This window comes from Octopus sinensis, linkage group LG17 (genome assembly GCF_006345805.1).
Source record: "Octopus sinensis linkage group LG17, ASM634580v1, whole genome shotgun sequence".
Lineage (NCBI taxonomy): Eukaryota > Metazoa > Mollusca > Cephalopoda > Octopoda > Octopodidae > Octopus > Octopus sinensis.
The window spans coordinates 16,142,483-16,162,482 of record NC_043013.1 but is presented as its reverse complement, the minus strand read 5'-3'; the positions used below and the strand labels follow the sequence as shown (position 1 = coordinate 16,162,482).

General features: G+C 37.3%; 1 protein-coding gene across 1 annotated transcript in view; it reads right to left on the bottom strand.

Annotated features, from left to right (window-relative positions):
* Positions 1-9,333, bottom strand: part of LOC115220835 (N-acetyllactosaminide beta-1,6-N-acetylglucosaminyl-transferase-like) — a 27,666-nt gene extending 18,333 nt beyond the window's left edge. The window contains exon 1 of the mRNA XM_029791014.2: positions 8,163-9,333. Within this exon, the coding sequence (XP_029646874.1) occupies positions 8,163-9,258 (1,096 nt within the window). The 5' untranslated portion in view covers positions 9,259-9,333. The remainder of the gene's footprint in view (positions 1-8,162) is intronic.
* Between the last annotated feature and the right edge of the window lie 10,667 nt (positions 9,334-20,000).

Sequence of the window (20,000 nt, the reverse complement as noted above, 5' to 3'; positions counted from 1 at the left end):
TCTAGCCTTTTGAATTAATCTTTAATGCAAAACATAGAAATGAAGGTTCAAATCTAGTTAAAATGAAATCCCAAGGGGCGTTGCAGCCCCCTTTGAAAAGCAATGGTCTAATGGAATCCTCATTAGTGTGAGATGAAAACTCGACTAATTTAATTATCAACTTTGAGTTATTAATTTACGGCGGAAAATACGAAGAAAAAGCAGATAGAGGTGTGAAATACTTCGCTAATGATTTTGTTTTTAATTAAAACAAGTAAATCGATTCGTTGATTGCATGAAGAGTTTACGATGGTCCCACCACCACCACCACCACTAATGATGCAATCAGATTCGATTAGGAGATGCTTAAACGAAGCATTGATATTCTGGTGGCGTCGATGAAAGCAAAAGCTTACACCAACAACGACGACAACGACAGCAACAACCACAAGAAAAATGACAGTGGCGACAAATACCCGACTCCTTGTGCCTGGACCCGATCTCCCAACTTTCTGAATAAATTCCATATCTTTAAAATATAGTTCAGAGGAGCAAAACAACAAACACACACACACACACACACACACACATACACACATGCACGCATTTAGGTGTTAGCTGTTGAAAAAAAAGAGTACTTAAACTTTACCTGAAGAACCTGTGGACCTACAGGTGAAACTCGAAGTAATAATAGACTGACTTGTACCAAATAATATATATATATATATATATAAAGGGAAAGAGAGAGAGAGAGAGAGAGAGAGTGAGAGAGAGAGAGAGAAGAAAGAAATATGCGAGTGAGAGAAAGACCGGCAGTCAGAAAGCAACAAAAGATAAAGATTAGAGAATATATATGCGCACACACGTGCGCACATACGCACACACACACACATACACACACTCACGCACACATATACACACACACGTAATACATACTCACGCATGTTCATATAGAGACAGAAAGATATCGAGAGAGAGAGAGAGAGGAGAAGAAAGAAGCGGAGAAAGTGAGATAGAGAAAAAGAAACAGAGAGACAGAGACAGAGACAGAGACAGGCAGACAGACAGCAAGGTGGATGGAGAGACGAGAGATAGAGTTCATCAGTAAAAGCGTTAGAGATACTGCATAATCAACGAGTATTTGGTTGGTGTAAAGTGCTGAAACTAAAAACGTCCATTGGGAACCAGAAGTGTTAGATTTTGAAAGAGAAACACTTAGGAGAGGGAACATTCAGAGCTGGAAAAAGCTCAATTACGTTGTGGGTAGAGTGAGAAGGGAACGGAGCGAAAGGGGGAGAATGGTGTCAATTTTAGCTCGAAACTGTTTCAATTAGTTTGGCTGTCATGTAAGCACAGTGTTGTACATGTGTTGTGTGTTGTCCCGTTCTTGCAGGGCTGAGGTATAAGTTGCTCATAGATACAGTACAGTGAACTATAGTACTACACTGTGAAGGCGGCGAGCTGGCAGAATCGTTAACACGCCGGACGAAATGCGTAGCAGTATTTCATCTGCCCTACGTTCTGAGTTCAAATTCCGCCGAGGTTGACTTTGCCTTTCATCCTTTCGGGGTCGATTAAATAAGTACCAGTTATGCACTGGGGTCAATATAATCGACTTAATCCGTTTGTCTGTCCTTGTTTGTCCTCTCTCTGTTTAGCCCCTTTGTGGGTAATAAAGAAATAGGTATCTATTTACAGTTAGGTGGAATGGACTGTTGTCATTTAAGTGTCTTGGTCTGGTCATGGACACAGTACAATGAACTACGGGAGGCGCAATGGCCCAGTGGTTAGGGCAGCGGACTCGCGGTCATAGGATCGCGGTTTCGATTCCCAGACCGGGCGTTGTGAGTGTTTATTGAGCGAAAACGCCTAAAAGCTCCACGAGGCTCCGGCAGGGGATGGTGGCGATCCCTGCTGTACTCTTTCACCACAACTTTCTCTCACTCTTACTTCCTGTTTGTGTTGTACCTGTATTTCAAGGGGCCGGCCTTGTCACTCTCTGTGCCATGCTGAATATCCCCGAGAACTACGTTAAGGGTGCACGTGTCTGTGGAGTGCTCAGCCACTTACACGTTAATTTCACGAGCAGGCTGTTCCGTTGATTCGGATCAACCGGAACCCTCGTCGTCGTAACCGACGGAGTGCTTCCACCACCACAATGAACTACACACATTGTGGTTCCTACCTGCAACCAGATAGACTTTACTATTGACAGTTAAGAGTGTTGGTCGTGGACACAATGCCGCACACTTTATTAAAGTATAATACCTACATGCAGCTAGATTGACTGGATTGTTAATAGATAAATGTGTTCTTCATGGATACAATATAGTGAACTATACCACACTGTGGTATCTACAAACAGCTAGGTAGACTAGACTGTTAACAATTAGGCGTCTTGGTCATGATTGGTAATAATCTTTAATGAACAACCCTCGTATATGTATATATATATATATATATGCATATATATGTGTGTGTATACATACATGCATGCATATATATATATATATATATATATTATATATATAATAAATAATAAATAAATAAAACATATGCATAGATACATACATATATGTACTAACCTACCTCTACATGATATATACATGCATATATGGGTACAGGACACAAAAAAAAAACATCGAACACGATCAGAAACGAAAACATAAACACAAAACCAAGGAAAAGGACATTTTTCTTAAACAACCAAAAAATAGAGTACAGGACATACAAAACAAGGAAAATTCCCCTTCTTCAGTCGCCTTTGTTTCATCTACTCCACGTTATATGTGTATATATATATATGTATATATATATATATATATATATATATATATATATATATATATAATATATATATATAGAGAGAGAGGAGAGAGAGAGAGAGAGAGATATATATATATACATTTATATGTGTACATACACAAGGGTTGTTCATTAAAAACTTTTCCTGGCCCACTTCCGGTTATTGCAGGAAACCGAACTTGTACAGGTATAATCATACATGTCTCTACATGTCACGTTGTAAGTTGCTGCATTCCACTAGTATTCGTTTGTCTTTTGCGGCTGCTGAAGTGGACAAAGGTATTATAATGGAAGCAGTTGAATGCAGATCAGTGATCAGGTTCTTGTACTTGAAAGATTGTACACCAAAAGAGACTTTCTATGAGATGAAAGAAGTTTATGGTGACGATGCACCATCATACAACATAGTCAAGCATTGGCATCGCCACTTCAAATGTAGTCGGACATCAGTGGAACCTGTTCCTATTCCTGGACGACCACATTCCGCCATTGATGAGACACCATCCATAAAGGGGATGCCGCCATTTTGGGAGATCGCCGTATAGCTATTCGGCAACTCGCCCAAGAAGTGAAGATAAGTGTAGGGTCCGTGGAAAAGATTATTCCCGACCATTTGCACATGGGGAAGTTGTCTGCATGATGGATTCCCCAGGTGCTCACATCTTTTCAGAAACAGGACCGAGTCAATTGCTCCCAGGCTCTTTTGGCAATGTGCCAAGAAAAACAAGGAATTTTTTTTTTTTGAAGACTTACTACAAAGGTTGAAACAAGGGTTCATCTCTATGATTCTAAAACACATACATAGGTGTGTGCATATGTATGTGTGTATATATATAAATTTATTTTCGATAAGATGTTATATTGTTTTAATCCAAATGAATTTTAAAATTACATGTTGACACTCGCAGGGTCTCATACTATTACCTTGTAAAATTTGATTTGATTTGGTCGAGCCACTTGAGAATGTATAGTGAACAGACAGACAAACAGACAGATAAAGAATTTTGAATAGAGACTACCACTGTTTCATAGAGTGTTTAGAAAGGGTCTGCGAGATGCCAACACGATGCGGCAAACACAACCTACTCCAATTTATCATACAGAATAGAGGACACATATACAACATACAATGGCTCAATAAACCTTCAATATACAGTAACAAAAATACAATAACTCTATAATATGCAATGACAAATCTAAAATATACAATAACAAATAACAAATTTACAATATACGATAAATAAATATACCATATAATAACAAATTTGCACTATACAATATGTAATAACAAATCTACAATAAACAATAATAAATCTACAATATACAACAACACATCTACTATGGGCAATAATAAATAGACTATAATATGCAATTACAGATTTATAATATACTATAACAAATCTATCATATACAATAATAAATTTACAATATGCAATTAATATATAATACACAAGAAGAAATCTACAATATGCAATTTACAATAACAAATGTACAACATACCACATCAAATCTATAATATACAATAACAAATGCTCAATGTACAATAACAAATATATAACATACGATATGCAATAACAAGTCTACGGTATACAATACTAAATACCCATGCCATCATATATGACCATAGCCATCCTCAAATAATAAAAAACAACTTTCGGAGGTTTTATAACACATACCATGACACAGAATTGTATTCAAAAGTAGCAACAGATTTCACAAATTCCTCATTAAGTTAGCATTACTCGGGAATGGCTTCAACATGAGAACTCCTCTCTAACATTCTAACATTGTATGTGTTTGCTGAAGGTGGTGTAGAAGAGAAACTATGAGTCCTCTAAAGATCAGAGCAGAGGAGCATTGGAAACTGTTTATGAGAGGAGGAGGAGGAACATCTAAGTGAGGAATAGCTGAATGCATTTGATGTTAGAAAGGAAACCAAACATTGCTGTGGAATAAAATTTCCATAATCGATAGAGAACCACAATTGAAATTCAGAAAAATCAAAGACACCCCACATATAACGCTTACTGATAACAGAAACTGCAAACCTAGAAATAACATTAGTTTGATATGGCTGCCGTAACTGGAAATATATATTTAAATAACGTAAACATCTGGTTCTAAAGGTTCATGCATCAGTGACCAGATGGTTTGAAGCTTTTATTAACTTGAGCTTAGAAATGACGATTCCTAGATCTAATCCGGTTTGGTAATATCTACATTGGTGAAAGCATGGCAATGTTGGTAAGAACCTTGCATTGCAACGATGGCATTTCGGTTTTAGTACCACTGCCCGGCTTCATGGGTAAGTATCTTCCACTATGGCTCTGGGCCAACCAATAGTGTGTGAGTGAATTTGGTAGACGGAAACTGTAACGAAGACCGCCGTAACAGAATAAAATAATATATATGTGCGCGTGTTGTGTATATATATATATATATGCACAGACACACACACAGATATGCGCACACACACACATGTATATATATATGTATATATGAATGTGTGTGTGCATCTATCTATCTATCTATCTATCTATCTATCTATCTATCTATCTATCTATCTATCTATCTATCTATCTATCTATCTATATATATATATATATATATATATATATGCAGACAAGACAGACCGTCACACATCCCTTCCGTTTTTTTTTTGTTTTTTTTTTTAGAAACCCACGTTTTAGGCTACGGAGATTCCGAATCTGTAAAAAAAATTAGCATTTCAAAATTTAATTTTAAGTTTCTTCATTTTACATTTTTTTTTTTTTTTTAGAAATTATTTTGGGGCGGCGAAATACGCGGAAAAGTACGGAAATTATGATTCTGAAAAAAATTTTTTTTTAAATTTCAATAAAAAAAAAAAAATGCCTTCCCCACCCTCGCGAATGTACGGCATATACATAGGATGTTTTTAAAACCTTCCGCCCATAGCGTATATATATATATATATATATATATATATATATATATACGCACACGCGCACGTGTGTTTGTCTGTGATTGTGACTTTTTCCTCACCACCTCTTAATGCCAACCGGTATTGATTGTTCATGTCTGTAACTTAGCAGTTCAACAAATCTTTTAAGGCGGAGCTCCAAAACAAGATATCCAGGAAGAAGAAGATCTGGACGACCGGAAATCTAACTGATTGAAATCTAGAGTAGATATTTAAATATTTCATCTTTAAACATTGAGGTTATAAAATCAGATAAACTTTAATCGTATTAACGATAGACATCAGTATTTAGAAGCGGTTAAAGCATTTCCTTTAACTTCTCAGTATCTTTCCAGACTTTTTATCAGTAATTTTCCTGACTTTTATCTTCTATATCCTAACTACTCTTCTTCATTATATACACACACAACGATAATATACCAACCGTGTATATACTCATACATCTCACATATTTAGAATGATATGATGGCTGCCCCCTCGTTATCGAGTATGGTCATTGCACGAAGCTTAACTGTTATTGGTGCTGTGATCGAATGTGACTTTTTTAGCCCAGCTAAAGATCTACAATGTCTTGTACAAAATTGGCAACTAAGACCTTTACTGGTAATAGCCGGCTGTAGTTGTAACTGGGCTTCATGTACTTTTGCATGTCGTTTAAGTCCTCCTGCCGAATTACACTCTCTTCCACATGCCCGACAGATATTATTAGTATGGTGTGTAACATGCATATGTATGTATATGTATGTATGTATGTATGTATGTATGTATGTATGTATGTATGTATGTATGTATGTATGTATGTTTGTATGTATGCATGTATGTATGTGTGAACAAGATCTATAAGGAGATGCTTTTTCCATTCGCCAAAATGAATGGAATCTTGGCCAGGAGGAACTGATGTCATGAGACGGTGTCCAACGTTCAACGGATGTCACGACCCTGAACCGTAACACCCTCCCGTTGGTGGGCCAGCAGAGGTGGCCAAGTCTTTGCTCCTCATCTGCTCCTGGCTTCCAGCTTAACTCCTTTCTCTCTCTTGCTCCAAAGCCAACAAGAGGCTCTTTCAGCTGACTCTCCCATCCTACACACAGCCACACTTCGCTCCTTCTCATTCCAATGGTTGTAAGCATCCTCTATGCCGACTGAGCAGAGAATCCCCTTCAGCCAACCATCGTATGTATATATACGTTTTGTGTGTGTGTGTGTGTGTGTGTGTGTATAGATAGCCACAAGTAGAAAGCAGGTATGCTACTCCATTCTTTATAAAACATACACGCGTTTCATTAAAGTGCCTGAATAATTAAATAAGTTGTAGAAATCTTATGCACCCATGCACACACCTCATCAGTGCTCCGCAATAAATACAACAATCGATGTTAAAACTCCAAATATATACATTTTTTTTCTCGTTATGCAAATCATCAACAATCTCGCATGCTCGCATGCTACGTAAAATAGCAAGCGACAGACGAAGCATGCTAGCAATGAAGCCACGCCTCCAGATATGTGTGACCAGTGAGAAAGAGGGTGAAAGAGAGTGGGTGAGAGAGAGAGAGAGAGGGAGAGATGAGGGTGTGGAATGGAAGTGTATCGGAATTGCTGATTTATGACTCGTGACTTTCTGTTATCGTTTGGTTTATTTCCTTTCCCCTTCTTTTTTATGGTTTTATAAGATAGTAAATTTGGTTTTATAAGTTATTTCCTCTCTCTCTCTCTCTCATATAATCTTTTCTCTCTCTCATCTTTCTTCCTCACTCAACTTCTAGTCTCTCTCTCCTCTCTCTCTCCCTCTTTCTTTCTGGTTCGTACACTTGCTAAAACATTCATCAAATTACACTCTATCTTCTTAAAACATAAAAGAATATATTGTTTTTTTTTCAAAATAGACTACTACATCTAAAAAAGAAAAGACGAGATGCTTGCTACCACTTTTAATTATATAAGCATTATTAAAAAAAAAACTCATTATTAAAAAAAAAACATAGGCGCAGGAGTGGCTGTGTGGTAAGTAGCTTGCTAACCAACCACATGGTTCCGGGTTCAGTCCCACTGCGTGGCATCTTGGGCAAGTGTCTTCTGCTATAGCCCCGGGCCGACCAATGCCTTGTGAGTGGATTTGGTAGACGGAAACTGAAAGAAGCCTGTCGTATATATGTATATATATATAAGTGTGTGTGTATATGTTTGTGTGTCTGTGTTTGTCCCCCTAGCATTGCTTGACAACCGATGCTGGTGTGTTTACGTCCCCGTCACTTAGCGGTTCGGCAAAAGAGACCGATATAATAAGTACTGGGCTTACAAAGAATAAGTCCCGGGGTCGATTTGCTCCTCGACTAAAGGCGGTGCTCCAGCATGGCCGCAGTCAAATGACTGAAACAAGTAAAAGAGTAAAAGAGTAAGAGTTAGCTTAACTTACCTTTGTATCCTCCAGGTGTGTTGAGGTGTTTGTTAATTTGGAGATGGTTCAACGTGGCCCAGTAATATTCATCCGGACTGGATATGTCTTGCATCCATTGTAGAAGATCTCGTGCTCGTTTGTCAAAGAGAATATACTGGACAAAGCTCTTGCTGAATACGCCATACGCACTACCTTTGACGATAGTGATCTTGTGTGGCGGTGGTGTTTTCCTTTTGTTCGTTCGTTTGATGTAACTAGTTTCGTCTTTACGTGAAAAGTAAATTGCATGACGGTATTGATATCGTTCTGGTAGCATCCGCTTTCCAGTGATACCTTCGATATCGTTGGCTCCATTATAGACCTTCAGAATCTCTACAAGTTCAGCGTTGGTTTTAAGCGGGTACACTTGACTAGGTAGGTTGATAAAATATTTCCAACTGCCGTTTCTCGATATGAGATCCATCATGCAGTTGATGTCAGCTTGCAGACGAGAAAATGAGGAATAGACGACCTCTTCAAGTTTGGAAGCGATGAATACATTATCAAAACACGTGACCAATTGTATGACTGCATAGTGGAGTTGGAACGGTGCCTTGGCATCGATATGTAAACAGTACCAGTTATGAGGCCGATAAATGGCACGTAAAAGTTTTTCAACTTGGACAAAATCTTTATAAAACAAAATGCTGTAAGCAAGTGGGAACTTATGTTCTTCCGGAGAAATATCTAGAATATAATTGTGTTTCTTTTTAAAGCTATCACAGTCTGAAAACTGTCGAAGGATTTCGTCTTCCGGAGTTGGCTTCATATCCTTCATCACATTCAATGCATGCACTAATTCTGTTTCGTTCATGTTAAAGATGGCTTCACAGTTTACCGTCTTCACGAGACGGTTTTCCGGATCACAATAAGTCGGCCGGTTATCTGACGCCTTTCGAATCGTGCCGCCTGCATGACCCGACCCGCCAGAGTCTCTGTCGTCTGCCGAAGTGTATTTCCTCATTACGTGACTTGAAAAAGAGTTCAGTTTGAAGACGGCGTATGTGAAGGTACAAGTACCAGTAAAGAACAGGACTATTAACAACTTTTTCCATTTCCGACTGATACTGCTCATGGTTTTGTTCCGTTTCCGTTTTCCTCCGCTCTGTTTTTTACGGGAACTCTGCCGTGACGATGATCGTTTGGACCTGAAAATGTAGATTGCCATATATAAATATACATATATACACATATATTCATAGTTTCTGATTTATAGATACAAGGCCAATAATTTTTAAAGAAAAGAGGCGAGTCGATTGAATCGAACCCAACACTTGACTGTTAGTATATTTAATCGACCCAGGGATTGGATGGAGTAAATGATCAATGAAAGTGACCATGCCAGGATTAGAACTTAGAACATACAACATCGGAAGAAATATTTGCAAGGCATTTTGTCCGACCGTCGAAAGGCTTTGTCAATCCAGCGCCCTAGATAGGCATACGCACACGCATGCACGTGCGCGCACACATACACGCACATACACACACACGTACACGCGCACACACACACACACACACACACACACACACAGTCCTCTAACAAAATTTAAGTTAGAAAAATATGCTCTCGTATATTTGTCATTAGAGTGGGCACATTAAACACTGTATACTATATTTTTCACTGCATCCATAAAACTAGATGTTTTTCCTCATTATTTTTACTAACGCAGTTCAGCTGCCATATTTTTTCCATACCTGCTAGCACTGAAAAACACGTAGCATTACTTAACCGTGCCTTTAATTAACATCCAATTTTAATATCCAATGCGAAACCGATTGGTTAGATCGGCCGTAACAGATACATTATACGGTATAGTTAATATATATCTATACATATTGGCCGTGGAATATAAACACACACACACACACACCACACACACACACACACACACACACGAACAGCATATCAACTTCGTGCGAGGCATTCTAATTGGGCTAAGCGAAGTGGGTTTCCTCGAGAATGTTCTGTAACTCATCAAAACAGCAATTATAACAAAAGTGTATATGACAAAAAGAAAACGAAAAGGGTGAGTTCTGAATGAATGAATGAATGAATATAAAGAGGTTGTGTGTACACTCATACAAAATTATCCTTTGAAACTGTGGATTTCGAAAAATATAAAGCTATATTGAATAGCATGTAAGTATTTGGTTGAAAAACTCTTTTTGACAGAAAAAAACAATCAATGACTGCCCGTATGAGTCAAACCAACAATTACTGCAGACATGACAGAATTTCTACCATTGAACCAAAGCCATCCCTTAAATTTCTCTATTTATTTTAGAAATTTATTCTTACTGGTGAGAATTGTATGTTGTTGACGTCATCAGAAATTTGTATATACAGGCGCACATACACACACCACACACACCACACACACTATATACATATATTATAAATATACATACATACATATATATTATATATATATATATATATAATCATACATACAACATACATACATATAACATACATACATAATACTATAAATATATATATCTATATATATATATATATATATATATATATATAGACCCGCAGATAAATATTACACACCCAATAGTCTTCTTCAATACTTTTATTTTTTGCGCTCTTTCCTTTTTTCTTCATTACCTATTTCTTCACTATATTCTAATTATTCTCCGTGTTTAAATATATACACACATCATTAATCAATATATACATAAATATATATATATGTATCGACTACATATAAATACAGCTACGATATTATATTATCAGTGCTTCAAATATTTCGCCAATAAATGAACGTAACATCAGATCATTAATAAGTTGTAGTTGCGACACTATAAGTAGCTTTACAAAACGTTTTAACTTCTGGTGAACACTCGGCTTAGTTATCAATGTTCATTTGGTCCAGTCTAGAATACTCGATCACAAGTAATACATAGCACATGCGTAGCTGTTGTTCTCGTGTGTGTGTGTGTGTGTGTGTGTGTGTGTGTATTATCACTTAGTATAATATTTATTTCTCTCCCTTTCTCTCATTGTTTGTCTAATTACCTTTCCCGCCACCTCTCCTCTCTCTCGCTCTCTTTCAGTAAGTGCATGTAAGTGCATGCCTTGTGTGTGTATATTTGTTCATCTAGGAAGATATGTTTGTATATATGAATATGTATGTGTGTGTGTGCATGCGTTATGCGCTTTTGTGTGTGAGTGTATGTATAGAGGATTCTATGCATGTTTATTATTATATTCTATTAAGCTGCGTTGTTTTGTAATAGGTATATTTACTATTTTATATAACTATGCACCCAAGTACATACATTCATATATATGCACAATCATACATACATGTACACACACACACACATACATATATGTGTATGCATGTATATATGTATATATGTATGTACGTACGTATGGATGGGTGTACGTATGAATGTATTTAGTATGTGTCGGTGCATGTATTACACAGTGCAAAGTAAATCAGAAGGACTGAAATAAATTTAGAAAGCTTTTAGTTGTGCTTACATTTTGCAGTTTTCTATCACAACTAAATACTTCCTAATATACATATATGTAGAAGTAAGTTTATATATATATATACACATACAAAAAAAAACCCCACATATACAATGCACACTCGCATAGTCACATTCTTTCATAAATATTATATACACATATAGGCGCAGGAGTGGCTGTGTGGTAAGTAGCTTGCTAACCAACCACAAGGTTCTGGGTTCAGTCCCATTGCATGGCATCTTGGGTAAGTGTCTTCTGCTATAGCCCCGGGCCGACCAATGCCTTGTGAGTGGATTTGGTAGACGGAAACTGATATATATATATATGTATGTGTGTGAGTGTTTGTGTGTTTGCGTTTGTCCCCCTAGCATTGCTTGACAACCGATGCTGGTGTGCTTACGTCTCCGTCACTTAGCGGTTCAACAAAAGAGACCGATAGAATAAGTACTGGACTTACAAAAGAATAAGTCCCGGGGTCGATTTGCTCGACTAAAGGCGGTGCTCCAGCATGTCCACAGTCAAATGACTGAAACAAGTAAGATATATATATATATAATGTATATATATACTATATATATACATATATATATATATACATATATATATATATATATATATACATATATAATTATATATATATAATATATATATATATATATATAATATAATATATATATATATATATATGTATGTATATATATGTATATATGTAATATATATATATATATATAATATATATATTATATATAACATACACATACATATACATATGTATATGTATGTGTGTGTATGTGAGGGGGTCCCCACACGTGCTGATCCTGACATTTTCGCTTCTCTCGCGACTTTTCTGTTTTCCTTTCTGACGAAGCTCTATGGATAGAAACGTTAAAAACCCACTCCTGTTTCCACCTTTTCTGAGCGTGAAACTAATACATTGCATGTGTACGACGTCCTCTGCTGTTTTGATATTGTTATTTTTAATGTTAGTTCAACTTTTAATATTCGATTTGACTATATGTGCGTATGTGTATATATAATTATATATATATATATATATATATATATATATTATATATATATGAAACATATTCTTTGCCTGCAGTGTGCATCATCGTATTGGCGACTGCTCAACTGTTTCTTCTGAAAAATTGAGGCCGTTTGAACAGAAATTACATATCATCATTATCGTCGTTATGTTCAACTGATATAAGAAATCGAAGAATAAATACGCAAGAAACTGAATAAACAAAAGAATATTGTCAATATCTTCATTAAAATGGCTGTCGGTAGCAGCAGGGTCTGTAAAAAGTCAGACAAGCTGTCTTATGGTGTGTTATATGTCACGAGGTCATCTTGCCTTTCGTCCTTCTGAGATCAATAAAATAAGGAGAAACCAGGTATACAGGATCGATACTACACCGCCATTACGAATTTATGGGTTTGTATCTAAGTTGAAAAGAAACTTATCATCTATTGCAATCATTAATAAATGATAATTTCTTGTATGATGCTTCAGGGCCGAAGACTTAGAGGAACAGCAGGAAAACGAAATAGAGCACAATGTGGGACAAAAGTCAACAAAAGGTGCAGGCATGGTTGTATGGTAACAAGCTTGCTTGCCAACCACATGGCCTCGGGTTCAGTCCCTCTGATTGCCACCTTGGGAAAGTGTCTTCTGTTATAGCCTCGAGCCTACCAAAGCCCTTTGAATGGATCTGGCAGACGGAAACTAATAGAAGCTCGTCGTACATATATATATTATATATATAGTTATATATATATATATATATCTATATATATATATATGTGTGTGTGTGTGGTGTGTGTGTGTGTGTGTGTGTGTGTGTGTGTGTGTGTGTGTGTGTTTTGTGTGTATGTGTGTGTGCATGTGTGTGCGCGTGTATGTGTGTGTGTTCACGTTTGTGCTTGTCTCCACCATCGCTTGACAATCGGTGTTGTTGTGTTTACGTCTCCGTAACCTAGTGCTTCGGCAAAAGAACTAATAGAATGAGTAACAGGCTTTAAAAGGAAAATAAATACTAGGATCGATTAGTTTGACTAAAATTCCCCAAGGCGGTGCCCCAGCATGGCCACAGTCTAATTCTGGAAGTGGTGCAATTAGGGTAGATATAATACTGTAAAATGAATGGTGTATGGGGTGTATGGAAGTTAGTGATATTATTGGCAAGGTTAGTAGTGTCCTGTATTATGTTATGTGTTCATGTTGAGTTGTGGATGATATTTATTAATGAAAGTTGCCTCTTTATTCATTCTTTGCTGGACTCCTTGAACTCAGATCAGTACTAATCAAGAGACATTACCCAAAATCATTAATAAATGATGGTATTAAACGAGCAAAGGAAATAGACATATGAAAATTAAGGAAGTCAACCGAAACACTACACCAGACTTTAAAATACTCCCATACATCTCCACACATAACCCTAGAAACAATGAAGCCTTCAACATCATCATCCAAAATCTACCCATCCTCACAGGAGATAAAACAATGAACAAAATTTTAGGCTCACACAAAATTATCAAGAGCAAAATGCTACCAAAATCATTGAAAATATATATTATTCAACGCAAGACTATATCCATTAACAACGGAACCAAAAGTGAAAAAATGCGGGCGGCCTAACTGTGGCACATGCTCCCACCTTTTGGAGGGTACAGAGTTCTCTTTAAACAAGGTGAAATATTTAAGATAAAATAAAATTTCACCTCGGAAAACTTAATCTATGCCATTACCTACGGTACTCACTATATTGGCCAAACAGAATGTCCCTCCGACGAAGAACAACTCTTCACAAAGAACAAATCCGCTACTCAGAATACAGACAGATGCAGGTCAGTGAATGCATAGAAAGATGTGCTAGGAACCTTAAACCGAACTTCCTAATTTTTCCTTTCTATCAATGTTCACAGAACACCTCAGTACAGCAAAGATGAACGCATAACATTATACAGATGAACACATAACATAAAACAGATGAACACATAACATGAACATATAACATAATACAGGACACCACTAACTAATTTCCATATATCCCATACACCATTCATATTACAGTATTATATCTACCCTAATTGCACCACTTCCAGAACTACTTACCTCCCTATGCATATAATCTTTTCCCCCAGGTACTATTAGACCCGACATCGTTTGTAAATCGGTGCTCATTCAAAGCCAGTGAACAGCTTTTGATGATACCGGTATGACTTTGAATCTTATTAACAATTCAAAATAATGACTGTTATACCTCTTTATTCTACCTCAGTTCATCTAATTGCATTTATTTATCGTTATTTTTCATTAAAAAGCCTTTATGTTTTATAGCCAATGTGCATTTTCTCTTCTTTCTTTTTACTTTTCCCCTATTTATACCACGTGTATCTTTTCTCTTTGAAACCTATTTCTATTATATATATATATATATATATATATATATATATAATATATATATATATATATATATATGGATTAGATATATACACATACATCATACTGCATACATACATACATACATACATACATACATACATGCATAATACAACATACATACATACATACATACATACATACATACAACATACATACATACATACATAGAGGAGTCGTGGCTGTGTGTTAAGAAGCTTGCTTCCCAACCACATGGTTCCGGGTTCCTCCCACTGCATGGTACCTTGGGCAATTGTCTTTTACTATACCCTCGGGCCAACCAAAGCCTTGTGAATGGATTTGTTGTCGAAAACTGAAAGAATCCCGTCGTATATATGTATGAGTATATATTCATGTGTGTGTGTCTTTGTCCCCACCACTATCGCTTTACAACCTATGTTGGTGTGTTAATGTCCCCGTAACTTAGCGGTTCGGCAAAAGGACTGATAGAATAAGTACTAGGCTTACAAAGAATAAGTCCTGGGGTCGATTTCTTCGACTAAAACCCATCAAGCCGGTGCTCCAGCCTGACCAAAGTCAAATGATTGAAACAAGTAAAAGAATAAAAGAATATTAGATAAACTCAGCTTTTCCAATCTTTACGAAGTCTGATCTTTAAACCATTTGCAGGTAGAGTAACAAACTCCTCTTCTCTAATTTTAATCGAAACGACAGATCAAAATTAAATACTCAACTGCTGACAAACTTTTCTATTTCTCATTTTACATCTTACAGTCACATTTCTAATACCGCTGTAAACAATGCTGCGTAACTTAACATTCTGCTTTATGATTTATACAACATCAAACTTCAATCTTCTTTCCATATTGCAGGATAAACCTATACACACCATATTTCCACACATCACGTATAGACGCGCACATGCCCGCGTATGGACAAACACACACACACACATACGCGCACACACACACACACACACACACACATACTCATGCATACACATACACGCACACACACACGTGCGCGCACACATACACACGCCATATATACATATACATATACGTATATATATATAGACACACACATATATGCACACACACACACACACATACACACACACATAGTCGTGTCAATCTTCCCATTGTTCGTGAGGAAGATCTTGAGGATCTCCGCAGTCCTTCATGTGTTTTCGACTTTCTCTTCTGCACTTAACTAGCTACTTGTTCTTTCTCTATCGTTCTCCATCTTTTCAAAATCTTTCTGTTATACAGTCTGTTTCTGACAGCATCGATAAGTCTCTCTTATTTCATAACTCTGCGAATATATTCGTCTTTGGTGATTTTAATATTCACCATGAAGAGTGGCTTAAGTTTTTTCATAGCACTGGTGCATCTGGCATTGAAGGGTATAATTTTGCACTTTCTCAATCGCTCACACAACTCGTTGACTTTCCTACTCGCATTCCAGATCACGATGACCAATCTTTCTTTGATCTCTTTTTGGCATTAAATCCTGATATCTGTAAGGTCTGTCATGATTCTCCACTCGGGGCAACTGACCATGTTGTTGTTTCAGTTGACGTTTCACCGAATTGTTCTGCTGCCAAGGAGTCCCCAATTCATCTTACTCTATTCAGCTATGATCGTGGTGACTGGGACAATTTTCGTAACTTTCTTCGTGATGTTCCTTGAACCGATGTTTTTGCTAAACCTGCCGAGGCCTGTGCTGAGGAAGTTACTACTTGGATTTCCGCTGGTATTAACACCTTCGTACAATTTTACAAATACCAGCTGAAACTGCATTCATCATCCTGGTTTTATCCTGCTTCTGCTGCTGCTATCGCCCACCGTAATAATTTTTTCACCAGTTTCAGTGAATAAACAGATTTTCACCAATGTTCGCAATCACTGTAGGGCTGTCTTCCGTGATGCTAAATCAGACTACGTATAGCACGTTCATAAACGTATATCATCCCAGAAAATAGGTTCTTGTGACTTCTGGAGAATTATTAAAAGTGTTAGAGGTAACAATAAGTCTTCTATTCCTCATTTATTCAATGGACCTGAGGTCTTGACAACATTAAATGACAAAGCAGAGCTCTTTGCTCAACTGCTTAGTTCTCACTCTCTTCTCGATGACTCCGGTCATTCACTTCCTGATGTCTTTCTCAAAACTGATAATCTATTATACAATTGTCATATTACTTCTGCTAAGGTTACGGCCATTGTGGCACTGTTGGATCCATGTAAAGCAACTGGATATGATGGTATTCCAGTCATCGTTCTTCAAGTGTTCAGTCAAGTGTTCTCCTGAGTTGTCTTCTGTCTTATCTAGGCTCTTCCAAAAGTGTATCTCAGAATCTTGTTTTCCTTCTTTATGGATTGGATTGTTGTTCCTGTCTTTAAGAACTGTGGTGGTCGATCTAATCCTCGTAATTATAGACCAATTAGTCTACTACCAATTATCAGTAAGGTTTTTGAGTCCTTAATTAATGACTCTCTTGTAAAATATCTTGACTCAAATCGTTTATTCTCCGACTCTCAATATGGTTTCCGTGCCGGACGGTCTACTGCTGATCTTCTCACTGTTATGTCTAAGCGTGTTTATCATGCCTTGAATGTATCTGGTCAAGCTAGGGCGGCTGCTCTTGATATCTTTAAGGCATTTGATAGGGTTTAGCATTCTGGACATCAATGGAAGCTCCAATCCTTTGGTGTGTCAAGTTTCATGCTGAACATCATCTCCTCTTCCCTTTATGACCGTAGGATCAAAGTTGTTCTTGATGGTCAATCTTCATCTAGTTATTCTATTAATGCTGAGGTTCTTCAAGCCTATGTCTTGGGCCCAACTTTCTTTCTTCGTTTCATCAATGATCTGCCTGGTCATATCATCTGCCAGCTAGTAATCTGTGCTGATGACTCTACTTTGTACTCTAGTTTGGACGAATCTGACGACTTGTCTGATATGGTTGAAGTCGCTGCTAACCTTGAGAAGCATCTTCGGTCTATCATTTAGTGGGGTAAGAAATGTCTTGTAACGTTCAATCCATCGAAAACTAAACTTCTTTCGATTAATTGCTTCAGACATCCTTTCGGTTTCGATGGATGGTATTGATTTACCTGAGAGTCGTTCTCTTCGTCTCCTAGGAATCTTCTGTAAAGATTTTTCTTGGAGGACTTACATTGAATCTGTTATCAAATCGGCTGCAATGAAGATAAGCTCACTCCTTCGAGGAGTCATCTCACTCCTGAGTCTGTACTTTATCTTTATAAGTCCACCATTCGCACCTGCATTAAGTACTGTTGTCACAAATGGGCAGGTGTTTAAATCTGTTGGACTGCATTCAACGCCGTATTTGTAATGCTATTGGTCCTGATCAATCTTCCAAATTGGATTCACTCTCACATCGTCGTCATGTGGCTTCCTTGTCTCTTTTCTATAAGTATTTTCACGGCCCTTCCTCATCTGAGCTTTCTTCTCTGCTTCCTCCTTCAAGAACTTATCAGCGATCAACTAGACCTGCGTCCAGTCCTCATCAGTATACTGGTCAATCTCCTAAGTGTCGCAAAGCACTTTACGGTACCAGTTTCTTCCCTCGCACGTCTTAAATTTGAAATTCCCTTCCACAGTCTTGTTTTCCTCTTCGATATGTCCTCCTCCAGTCATTTAAGTCTAATGTACATCGTCACCTACTGACTTCTGTCTATGTCCATTTTATTCTGGTAGCTCTTACGTTTTCAGTGGTCTAAGGACCTTGTAACGAGCGAATGCTTTAAAAAGAACATATATAGATACATATATATAGACAGAAATAGATATACATATACATTTATACACGTATATATTAAATATGTGTATGTGTGGTTGTATGGGCATGGTGTTTGCGTGCATGGTGTGTGTGTGTGGTGTGTGTGTGTGTGTGAGAGAGAGAGAGAGAGAGAGAGAGAGAGAGAGAGAGAGTGTGTGTGTGTGTGTAATTGTGTGTGAACAACAAGAGATTAAGGAATTCAGATACATAATGCGATAAAACGCTGAATACCCCAGATCATGGCTCCATGACTCCATGGCATCTGACTGCACTGTTATGAATTACGACTTAGTATGGAAAGGTGTTAATATTATGAAGAACAGGGGAGACTACCTATCTGCTCCAATGCTATCGCTGGGAAGTCCCTGAATAAGATCATTCCCCAAATATTGACCCAACCAACAAAGCTATGAAGGACTCTGACGAAATGAAGCCGGGTTGAATGAGACCCTGACAACCTCTCGAAATAAAAAATTTAGAAATCTAAATAAAAACTGGTATTTTACTGGAAGTGTCCCAGAACGACCCAATTTATGATACAGCATGGAGCGGAAACAAAATGTAAATCGATGATAAATATAACAGTTTATCATGGTAGGATTTAGATAATTAAATAGTTATTGATGAATGACAATGTTTGGTGGGCTGCGTGTTACGTTCATAATGATTATACTAATATTTGGTATTAGTTCTCGTGCATTTTTATTAACCTGAAGTGTTCGCATTTGCATATAAACAACAGCTGAATAAATAGAATAGTATTAAAGAGAATAGTATTCAAGAGCTATCGAATGGGATAAGTACAACTTTTCACTGCATAATATGCTAAATAGTAACAAGTAACCTGAAGACCGTTTATAATTGTTTAGAACAAATTAAATTGGAAGAATTGAAACGCCTTATCACAAAGCTGACTGACATAATTTCGAGGTGAATCTCCTGCCATTTCCCGAAAAACACGTTGAAAGGTGATAACATGTGTTATGGAGTTGAGTGACATAATTCTGTGTAACGACAGAGTTCGTTCTGTGGGGAAACGTAGAAAAGGGTGAGAAAGCAATTCACGTAGTAGACTTCTGGATGACTCTGCCTGGGGTTCAATTTTCCAAC